The 12,103-nt window shown below is 34.9% G+C and overlaps 1 protein-coding gene across 1 annotated transcript in view; it reads left to right on the plus strand.

Moving 5' to 3' along the window:
* Positions 1-12,103, plus strand: part of PKHD1L1 (PKHD1 like 1) — a 144,993-nt gene that overhangs the window by 30,676 nt on the left and 102,214 nt on the right. Inside the window, exons 13-21 of the mRNA XM_028534074.2 lie at positions 1,490-1,758; positions 3,265-3,356; positions 4,494-4,653; positions 4,965-5,100; positions 5,820-5,963; positions 8,003-8,160; positions 9,036-9,149; positions 10,572-10,721; positions 11,714-11,838. Coding sequence (XP_028389875.1) covers positions 1,490-1,758; positions 3,265-3,356; positions 4,494-4,653; positions 4,965-5,100; positions 5,820-5,963; positions 8,003-8,160; positions 9,036-9,149; positions 10,572-10,721; positions 11,714-11,838 — 1,348 coding nt within the window. The remainder of the gene's footprint in view (positions 1-1,489; positions 1,759-3,264; positions 3,357-4,493; positions 4,654-4,964; positions 5,101-5,819; positions 5,964-8,002; positions 8,161-9,035; positions 9,150-10,571; positions 10,722-11,713; positions 11,839-12,103) is intronic.

The following is a 12,103-nucleotide window of genomic DNA, read 5'->3' on the forward strand; positions in this document are numbered from 1 at the left end:
GTTTTGGGGGGATACAGTCAGCCTTCAACAATTAGTAAAAAATATTGAAATTTTTAGAATTTGTTTTTAGAAAATTATAATAAATTTCTTCCTACTTTTTCTCTTTATAATTTCTGGACCAGTGGAGATAAATCTGACCTGAATTCCTCAAACGTCCTACTAAAAACAGCCATCTCCATTGATAGTGTATCATGGTGACTTTATTTCAAATTAAATGATGATTACTAAATGTTGGTACAGGCTACATGAAAATTTAAGTTATGCCTTTTCCTGGTTAAAAAAAGATAAATGGCTGAGTTTAATCTTTACTCATCCAGAATGATTTGGGAGTGATAACGGGATGAGAGAAATGGAACTCAATATTCTTCTCAGACTTTCACCAGTGACGCAGGGAAAGTGCAGCTGACGGCCTCATTATCTGCAGTCATTCCACAGGGCCCTGTGCTTGCGCTTACATGGGCTGTGTGTCTCTTCCTGTGCAGACAGTGAAATTGGTCTGTAATTGTAGCAGTGGTTGGAATACAGAACCAAATAAATTCTATTTACCGACCTCTTAAATTTCCTCATTTTGAACAACATTAAAAAAGACCAGTTTAACAAAAGAATTTTAATATTTATAATTGGTAACTTCAAATAAAGTGGCATACATCAGGGGATGAAGTGCTCAAGCTTTTCTCTCAACTGAGCTGAAGAGGAATAGGCATTGTTTCCTACATCCAGACGCTCCAGACAAGACTAAGGGCGCCGGAGGAGGTCAGGGGCTTGGTGGTTGTATTTTAAGGAAGAAATAGAAAGAGTTAGATGACTCCTTTTTGGGTGAGAAAAAAATTAATCACAGGGTTTATGGCAAGTGTAGATGCACCTTAATGAGCATATTCTCTCTCTGGTTCTGTCCAAAAAGGAGATGGAATCCTTAATCAGAAGTGATGTTAAAAAATGAAAAAGAAAACAATGCTGACAAATCTTAAAGCCCACAGTATCTGTTTTTTGATTGGCTATATGCTATTAATTGAGTAACTTTTGTTACAGAGAATAATTAAGGCAAAGTTTTTGTGATCAAACAGAATGAACTCGGAAGTTTTTAGACTTAACTATATAAAGCAACATCGGTAATATCATAGGTAATAATTATTATGTTATTATCTTAAGTAAAGTCCTTACAAAGTGCCAAGTGTTTTATATATTATGCATGTAAAAATATACTATTTATATTATACCTAATCCCCATAGCATCCATGCAAATAGTAGCATTACTCCCATTTTACATAGATGGAGACCGAGATGCAGAGAAGTGAAGTTGTAATAAATTGTAGACCGTCTTAATAGCATTCTGTCCTCTGGATTCAGGTACATGTAGTAATTGTTTTGTTCACACACATGCTCAAAAATATGAATTGAAATAGAGTATCTCCAACCACCACCCAAATAGGAGGCCATTGAGACACCATGTCAAAACTCGAGTGAAAGGCTTCTTTGTGTTTATGTTCAGGTGGGAGAGGTCTGAAGCTTGAGGTGTGGAATAATAGTCGGCCGGCACACCTTGAAGAGATACTTGACTACAATGAAAAGACTCCAGGGTACATGGGTGCCAGCTGGGTAGATTCGGCTTCCTATATTTGGCCCGTGGAGCAAGACACATTTGCCGCACGCTTCAGCGGATTTCTGGTGGCTCCGGATTCTGATGTGTATAGGTTCTACATCAAAGGTGATGACCGTTATGCTGTTTATTTCAGCCAGACTGGACTTCCAGAAGATAAGGTAGGGGAGACCAAGGTTATCTTTGATGTTATTAAAACAATATGATAATCTTTATATGCAATGTATATAATGTATTCTAAACCCAAACCAATCAATACACTAAAGAACTTATCAGCCCTGGCTGGCGTAGCTCAGTGGATTGAGTGCGAGCTGTGAACCAAAGCATCGAAGGTTTAATTCCCAGTCAGGGCACATGCCTGGATTGCAGGCCATGGCCCCCAGCAACCGCAAATCGATGTCTCTCTCTCTCTTCCTCCCTCCCCTCTCTAAAAATAAATAAATAAAATCTTTAAAAAATATTAAAAAAAGAATTTATCAGACACATTTTTCATGTGGGTGGATTCTTGGTCATTTCAACATATGTGATGCAAACTATAAAGTTGTCATAGAAAATCCATCACCTAAAATAAACTGGTTTCCCACATCCAAATTTTCTCTTCCATGTGAAAAAATACATATTTTGTTTTTTACAATTGAAATATTTTATTATGAGGGAATTATAACTACAACAGAGGAAATGAAAAGAATTACAATATTTTGCTATTATATTTTTACTCAGTAATAAAATAAAGTCCATCATTTCCTTATATCTCTATTTTGTTTTTTATTTCCATAGGATCATACATCCAATTTCATAGTACTCTCTTGTCACATATTAGTATGTTGACATGTTATTAAATGATTTGTGTAAGGCCATTTGCATAGTATATTATTGTGTGGGTTTACTAAACTTAGGTCACTCTCTCCATACTGGTGAATTTCTTACTTCTGATCTTTTATGGTCACAAATAATACTTTATCAAACATTTGTATACATTAAATTATTCTGTATTTTATATTGTTTCCTTAAGACAATTTCATAAATGTGAAACTAATAGGTGAAAATAGAAGAATATTTTTGACTCAATATATATTGGAAGATTACCTCTCAAACTGCATGCACAAGTTTAAATTCCTGCCTGTGACATATGAATTACAATTTCATCATAGCTGGTCAATATGCTGCCTTCCAAAATGGTGTAGTCATTCCTACTGGGAACCCAGTCTTCTCGTTCCAGTACGCAGACCCACTCAGTGATCTTCGGCGTCTTTCAGACCTACTTTTAACGATCTCATTTGGATTAAATCCCTTGAAGTTCTCCGCAGAGCAAAAGAATGTTTTATTTAACAGTAAACCCCGTCCTCCTGCTACATGCCCTTCCAGTTTCTCTTGCAGCTCCAGGGGTGGAAGAGCTGTGCCTGCCCCGTACATTTGGTACAGCAGTGCCAATGTTCGGGCAGCAGGAGCTAAGTGAGCTTTGATAAGTTTTAAAAATTTCATTTAATCATGGATAACAGATCTTAGAAGAAAAATAGGAAGTAGCTTTTCTATTCATAGAAGTCCTGAGGCTGACAGAAATAATAAATAATAAGTGCTGAAAATGTTTGTTAATATTTTGCCCTCTCTCTGTCTCACTCTTCCTTCCTCTCTCCCTCTCTCCCCGCCCCCTCTCCTTTTGGCATAAGATAAGGATTGCATACCATTCTTCCAATGCCAACACTTACTTTTCCAGTCCAACACAAAGATCCAATGACATCCATCTTCAGAAAGGAAAAGAGTAAGGTTTTCTTTTTCTCTAAATTATTGTGTGGTATTTAAAAAATTATGTTTATGTCTAAATATTTTTTCAATCTATTTTTATTAGTGGAAGTGATGTTAGTTTATTAATTTAATTTGTAATTTTTTAGTCTCAGTAATTTCAGTAGACTTTGTTTCTTATATTTTCAAGAATGCTGGCATTCATCTAAACAGGGAAATTTGACATCTAAGTTATCCCTGTTGCTGAAATCATAACTTTGTGAAATATAGTTAATCTTGTGTTTGGCTTTTTATTAAGACCTTTCAGTCAGTCCAGCCATCTAATTTCTCTGCTTCCACAGAAATCTGAGCTCTTTAATATTGCTAGGGAAAAGCACAAACCTGTGTGGATTGGTGCCACGGTTAATCCATATTTATTATCCACTCATTTATTCCAGAGCCTGGACCAGGTACTGGAAATTTAATATAAAGGATATTAAATCACACTCCCTGTCCTTAAGAAGGACATCATTTAGTGCTGAAAGGTCAACTGCAGAGAGAAAATGAAGGTCCGTTCAAACAGCAGATAATCCCTTTCAAAAAAATCACTCAAGATTCCTAGAAAACAGGGAAGTAAAAGACATGATATATTTAAAAGAGCTAAGCTACATGAAAAACATCAAAAGATTCATTGAGATCATTTTCCATAGATCTTGTATCTGTTAGGATTTGTTGCCTGAGAAACCATTCCCCAAACTTTAGTTACTTAAAGCAACCCAGTTTTGTAATTAGCTGGGCAGTGCTTTTGCAGCTCGCTGCTTTAGTTGGCGATGTAGTCAGAGCCTCCAGACGTGTAAGTGAGGCCATCCTATTTTTAAGGTCCTTGAGGATAGGAGATAATATCTTTTATGATAAACATTTATTGACAAAATGGAATTAATTTGTTATGAATGGGAGCAACTCTTTAGTAATGCAGATATCTTACATAATTCATTTTATTTTAGCAAACTACTATGAAATTTCTCATATTTTAATATTTGAAATCAGGGATACTACCATGTAAGTCAATTAAAAGGCAGGCATTTCATAGAGTGTTGAAGTTTTATTCATTGTAAAAATAATTCATGCCCTGCTCTGGATAGAAAAAGTTATATTTATTAGTTACCCTATTTTCCAGATATTACATTGAAATCTTGCTACAGGAGTATAGACTCAGTGCTTTTGTTGATGTTGGACTGTACCAGTATAGAAATGTCTACGCCGAACAACAGACTGAAGACGCAGTAAATGAAGAACAAGTTATTCAATCCCAGTCAGCAGTTGTCCAGGAAATGCAGGTTCGCCATGATTATAGCTCCCCTGGTTAGAAAGCAAGTGTTCAAAGATGGGAACCTCTATTTGGTTATTCATTTTCCTAGTTAGCATACTGTTTGCAGGGAAAGCAATCATGAAAAACTATTGAATTGTGGCTTAGAATATCAGTATTATAGAAACAGCCTCTTTAAGGCTGTTACTTGATAAAACTTAAAATTTAAAGTATTTTATCCTTTGAAATAAAGTAGAGCAATAAAGAGGCATTGCATAGCTGAATTATGATATCTTAAAATTTTTTTATATAGTAAAGATATTTTCTTAAATTGGGAAATAGGTTATAACTTTGGAAAACTGGGAAACAGCTAGTGCAACTAAGGAAGTCCAGAGGATCACAGTGACCGGCCCGTGTGTAGAAGCTAATTCGTGTTCACTGTACCACTATAGATTAATTTATAACATGGAAAAAACTGGTAAGTGATAAAGGATAAGGGGGCATTGTATTTCTCTTTGTGTACACATATAATTATAGAGAGGTATTTGCTGTGGTCAAATTCAGTTTTAATAGCATGCTAGACAAAGCAGGAAAATATAAAGAAAAGCCTTCAGAGTAGGATAGAAAATGGCATCAATAAAACCATTAAAAATATAGCAATGTGGTACATACTATCACTCTCTTCTCTAAGGACCATGATAAAGGTATATTTAAATGCACACAGGATTTTATATATCTGTGACTCATGGGTATAAATTAACAGGAATTAAGTTCATCATTTCAAAGAAGTAAAACATTGCCTTCAATCTCTGAAATTAAGTGATAGATAGACCCATGAGACACTAATTATCTATTAATAAAAGCAGTGTATTTCTATATTTTATACTAAGTCCTGAAAAAATTAGTTTTGCTCTTTCTGTTAATTGTTTCAGTCGGTAAATATTGATGAATATTTACAGCTTGTCAAATATATTGCTTATTGCTAAGGGATTATTGAAACAATAAAATATGAACTTGAGAACACAATCCAATTATGTAGTCAATATTACTGAACTTCAATCAATTTCAGAACACAATTTCATTAAGTGATCTATGGTACAGACTATGAGTGCTTAAAAAAATAAACTATAAGACGTCATTGCTAGTAATGCAGAAAGACTTAAACTCTTCTCCTTTTTTCTCCTAAATTCATGCAAGTCTTGCTACCTGCTGATGCTTCTGACTTCATACTGCAATCAGCCTTAAATGACCTCTGGTCCTTAAAACCGGATACAGTTCAAGTGACAAGGACACATAATCCCCAAAGTTATGTTTACATGATAACCTTTGTATCAACTAGAGGTAAGCATGTATTTCATTTTGCATGTCTCTTAAATTTTTTCTAGGAAACCAATTTGTATCCTGTGCAACTCCACTGAAAAGGGTAAAAGAACCATAAAATGACAGAGGAAAAAAATTGGATTCACAGCCTCGATCAGATTTAGAAACAATAGAAATTAAATGGTTGTTTCTGTTCTATTACAATTTAAATTCCCATTGTATTTCAAGAAATGTACAACTCCAATGCATGAGAAACACATCATATATACTACACACAACAGTATAAGTGACCCTTTATAAATTAGCAAAAATTAGTGAAGATTTTAATTCTGGAAATGAAATTTAAGTAGATCAGTATTGCTCAGGAGATACTTGTCTGGCCAGATTTGGCAGGATGAAGGAATTCTGTGGTCAGATCCATGCTGACCACGGCTTGTCCTTGAAGACTTTTGGAATATGAAAGTCTCTGAGGAAACCTGCAGTGAGAAATCAACCAACCAACCAAACCAGCAAACAAAAAAACCCAGTTCACCTGTGTTTAGTGAAGCATTTCCAAAATTATCTGACCTTTCTATGATTTTCTTTTTTCAAGTCATAACTGTTAACCTAATGTTTCAGATTTTCAAGTCTTACAGTCAATTCTAGCAATCGGTTTGGGTGTTTGGGATATTTAACTCATGAAATAGGTCCCAAAATACGTATGTGTTTACTTTTCTTTGGGCAATCATTATTTCTCAATTCACATAAGTCAAATTTTACTTCAAAGTTTGTCTCATCTCAAGAAATTATTAATTTGATGGTTGGGTGGAGGGTGAAAAACTTTGTGTAACATGAATTGAAGTTCTAAAAATTCTCCCAAAATTAGATTATCAAAACACTCTATAAATAAAAATGTCATTATCCTTGTTTTCCCAGGAACTTACTTATAGATCAGAGTGAAATTTTAAGGCTTCAGCAGAGACCTAAAGTAGTACACTACCAAAATTATAACTGGGAAAATTCTAGGACTTTACCTAGCAGAGAAGGTCAATGAGATTCCACTAGTAAAGCATCCTCCAAAAGGAAAGGAAATAGACAATTACCAAAAACATGGAAGCAACTCAAGTGTCCATCAGTAGATGAGTGGATGAAACAACTATGGTACATTTACACAGTGGAATACTGCTCGGCTGAAAAAAAAAAAGAAAATTTTACCCTTCAGATAGTATGGATAGACCTGGAGAACATTATGCTGAGTGAAGCCGGTCAGAGAAAGACAAATACAATATGATTTCACTCATGTGTGGAATCTAATAAACAAACTGAACCAACAAACAAACTAAAGACAGACTCATAGATGGAGAACAGGATGACAGCTATTGGGTCGGGGGAGATTACAGGATGGAGGGATTGAGCAAAAAAGGAAAAGGACTCGTGGACAATGGATAACCGTGTGGTGATTACAGGGGGATGGGAGATATAAAGTGCTTAATATTTGGAAAAATACAATCAAAATTTTTTTAAAATAAAATTAAGATATTAAAACCCTTTAAAAAAAAAGAAAAAACAGACATCTGAGGACAGGGCCTTATTTCTCTCAATGTCAAATTATATTAACAGGCCTCATAAGCCCAGGACTGTTCCTTGGAATTCAGCTTTGTACCTTACCCCACTTCCGTGTCTTTAAAAAAAAAAAAAAAAAAGAAAAGCTATATCCCAGCTTAGCTCTTTGCACTAAGATAGTGGCACTGGCACAAAACTTAAAGAACTTTTGAAATATACTACTGCCCATTGATCTTTACTTCATGGTCCCCAAACTTCCTTTTGTTTGTCTTACAATACATCCTTGTAAGCCACAGAAACAGCACCTTTGACAAACAGCAAGGTATCTTGCGGTTTTCCTATTTCTGCTGTGAATAAATCTGTGCAAATTCTGGGACCTGCATCCTCCCTATGCATTTCTATTTTGTGATAATAGGACCCCAAACTAAACCAATTTTGTTAAATTTGATTTCTACTATGGATATATTGATATATTTTTAAATTCACCTCTTAAAATTCGGTTTGGTTCTTCGTTGCAGGAGACTTTGATCTGCTTGGTTATGAAGTGTTTGAAGGATACAACATCACGCTGGATATCACAGAACAAACCAAAGGAAAGCCCAGTTTGGAGACATTTACACTGACTTGGGATGGGATCCCTTCTAAGCCTCTTACCCCCTGGTCATCAGTAGCTGAAGTATGTTGTGTTAATTTTTTAAACAGAAACCCATTTAAGCATCTAAACCCATTTAAACTTTCTATTTAAAAAAATGCTTTAAGTAGTAGTAATATTCTCTAATTGACATGCTGGGTTAGAGCCAACCCATAGTGAGCACAGAAGGGAGGAAGTATCACAGAGACTGAACAAAAGGGGATTTCTCAGATCTGTGCCAACAGGGTCCAATGCATCTCCGTATGGGAGTTACTGAATTTTGACAACTCCCTGTACAATGAGTTTAACTTAATATTTATTTGATGATTAAAGATCACCTGTCATCCCAAGTCCTCAGTTCTAAACATCATTTATATCCGTGTTTTGCCAAAGAAATAGGTGTGGCGATTATAGGAGATCTCATGAATATGTATCAGTTCCTTTGTATCTGAAATTATTTATTATTTTTAAATAGTTTCAATATCTGTGTCTCCTCTTTTGAGAAGAACAGAATGCATCAGATTGTATGGATTTTTTTTCCAGTTAATTTTGATTAAATTTGGAAAACTATTCATTTGGTGTCCATTTAATTGGGTGCTAATTTATTTACATTTGCCTCATTGTTCTCTTTTTTAAAAACTATTAAACAAACTTATCTATCTTAGCAATAACTAAGGAAGCTAATGTTAGCTAATTGGATGTAACTATCATCATTATAAATTAAAACTCTTGAAAAAGTTATAGGACACTAAAATGATCACATATTAATTATTTAGGAAATGATCTTTTAATTATGGCTAAAGTATGGGAATTATCACATGAATATGTTGTAACTAATTAGGAGAATCAGTAGTAGAATTAATAATGTTCTAACTCTTCATGAAAAAAGAAGGTGCTAAAGTTCCTATCTGTGAATTTAGTTTCAGGCAGCAGTGGAAGAAATGGTCAGCACCAAGTGTCCACCACAAATCGCAAATTTTGAAGAAGGATTTGTTGTGAAATACTTCAGAGATTATGAAACTGATTTCAACCTGGTATGATGGACTGTTTAATGAACTGTGAAACTGACCAATTAAGAATTCATATAAATGTTTGAAATGTTGTCATTTCTCTTTTTGAACCAGCAATAATTCCTTATCATTCAAAGTCAAATTGCAAATATAATTTTTTGGTAAGGTCTGTTCTAACATCTCTTTGCATTATGTAATGATTTGCTTGTGAAAGCAGTATTTCCACTACACCTGGACTTTCTTGGTCAATAGAGAGTGGACAAATATAAGGTCTATAGGGGTTTTTGTTTGGTTTCTTCCCTTGGACACAGAGAATACAATCTGTAGTAGGGTGTTACGTAGTAAACCACCTCCCTTGTTTTTTGACATAACTCTCTGCTCAGTCAGTACAATGCCTTGTGATTATGTATTTCTCGGTAAGATATAAAGATTTTTTTCATGGATACACAGTGAAGAAAATTTAAAATATGCTACGCTCCTAATTCTTATTTTGAGGACTTAAGGAAGCCAGATAGGCACCATATTGAAGTGAATATCATCAGGATAAGAACTATGCTAGTTATTCAGTTCAGATCAATACCCTATAGATAAATAGGAGTCCTTCAAATATAGATCATTCGATGACTATATGAAGAGGTTTATTAGTGGAAAAAAAGGGAAAATCCACTTAATGGGCTACATTTTCAACCTCATTTAACAAATCTATGAGTATTTGGGCTCTCCTATCCTGAAGGTAGTACTTGCAGCCAAGGGAATTGCCCAAGTAGATTTATACTCTACTTCTTTCCTTCCTCATCTCCCATCCTCATCCCCACACAGTTTTTGTTCCACCTTCCCTTGACAATTTGCATTTCACAGCACCTGCTTGTCTGCACGGGCTTGACCCTGTTCTGAAGCCCTTCGGTCCCCTTTTACTTTTGAGTAACTCCTTTTTATTTTTAAAGACAACTTCTGTGCCACTTTCTCTTCGTCATTTTTTCTTGATGCTTTTATGTGAGTCAGACACCTCCCTTCATCCTTTGTTTTATCATACTCGGTCCCTTTGTTCCAAAGAGGCAGGCTTTTGTTTTCAGGGACAGCTTTCGCCACTAGAACCCCAAAGGTTAAACAAAAATCAAATCCACACACAAACAAAAACCTGGCACACAGTGAACACTGAATAAACATTTGTGGAAGGAAGGATTAAATATCATTAAGGAGTGCATAATAATGAGGGAAGGCAGGATTTTGGGAATACAGTTACAAGGGATTATGTGATTACAGATCCAAATGAGTGCTAGAGAGTGATAGCTTAGAATTCCAAGGAAGAGAGAAAGCATTTCTAGTTACAGCCACTTGGGAAGCAATGAGATCCGAAGCAGAACTTGAAGGGCTTGGATGGAGATGTTGGGGAGTAAAGCGGGACAATAAATCATGCTTTCACTTGAAATATTACCGTGTCTGCAGGAACATATTAATAGAGGGCAGAAGACAGCTGAAACGGATGCTTACTGTGGTCGTTACTCCCTGAAAAACCCAGCTGTTCTTTTTGACTCAGCAGATGTTAAACCAAACAGACTACCATATGGAGACATTTTATTATTTCCTTATAATCAGGTAAGCTCGACAAAATGATATGCTAATTAAATTTGTAGAATCCCTTGGTAATATGGTTTCATGAAATTTTAAGACAAGGAGAAGTGCTTGTCACGTGAAATCACATCACATCGGACAGGCACTGTGGTTCCGTTTCTGGGTGCTTGGGATTTTCTCTTCCGCTGATTCTCAAAAAAAGAAATTAAAATAATACATAGTGCCATGCACATGTATCCCGCTTTTCCTCATAATTTCAAAAACATTTATTTTCACTCAACTTTGAATACTAAAACAATTAAATATGCATATTTGTTCAATATGCCTTCATCAATTTTGAAGAAACAAAAAAGTTTAGCCAGGATAGGGTGATCTCAGGGAAAAGTGAAAAAAAAATTTGAGAAGAAGAACTGGCAATTTTAGGATAGGTATTTAAGACTAAGAATCATAAATTTACTCTTTCTCTTGTTTTTAAGTTCCAAATTGTAGTACATGTTATGAAGCTGGAAGTTCTAAATGATTTTGGTCTTCTTGAGGTATTGTAGACCATTAAAACTGGCATTTTGTCACTGTTTTACAGAGATATCTTCATCTGTAAATGCTCAGCTGCATTCACCTAACCGTTTCTCTCATTTCCCTCTCTATATGTAATGGACTTTTAAATTCCCTGAAGAGTTCAGTTGGGGGTGGACCTCATTTTTATGTAGTTTAGCAGCTATGTGGAATGAATTATTTCCATTTTTTAAGGAGACCATATCTTAAAAAACAATAAAGAATTAATAATTCATTGTAAGGTCATTTTGACTCTACTTCCTCTTCTATAAAATATTCTCCAAATCTTCTGCACCTAATTGGCTGAAATTACTTTTTTATTCCTGGGTGTCATGATACATTTTGTTAGGAAAATGCTTGATAGTTGTTTATTGGATTGGAATGAATGACCTCGAATTGCTACAAAATAATTTAGTGGTAAGATATTGTTACTGATTTTTTTCGTGTTCTTTTTTTTTATGTAGTTATGTTTAGCATACAAAGGATTCCTGGCAAATTATATTGGTCTAAAATTTCAATACCAAGACAAAAGCAAGGTTACTAGAAGCACTGATGTACAATTTACATATACTTTTGCTTATGGAAACAAGTAAGTCACACAATCAACTGGATAATCTAACTTATACTAGAGTGTGTAAACTATGAAGATAAGGCAAAGCCATTGCTTGTTTGTAGTTTTTGATAAATCATGCACTCCACGGGTCCAACTGTTATTTCCCTGCCCTCCACAAGAGCTTCCTAACAGAAACAGCTATACCAAAAGTCAATCGATTGATTATGAAAATAAGAATAATCACCATGACCATTTAAAAAACAAAACAATGGTAAAGTGTTAAGTGTACCAAATTTTCTAA

The sequence above is a fragment of the Phyllostomus discolor genome, chromosome 7 (assembly GCF_004126475.2).
Source record: "Phyllostomus discolor isolate MPI-MPIP mPhyDis1 chromosome 7, mPhyDis1.pri.v3, whole genome shotgun sequence".
Taxonomy (NCBI): domain Eukaryota; kingdom Metazoa; phylum Chordata; class Mammalia; order Chiroptera; family Phyllostomidae; genus Phyllostomus; species Phyllostomus discolor.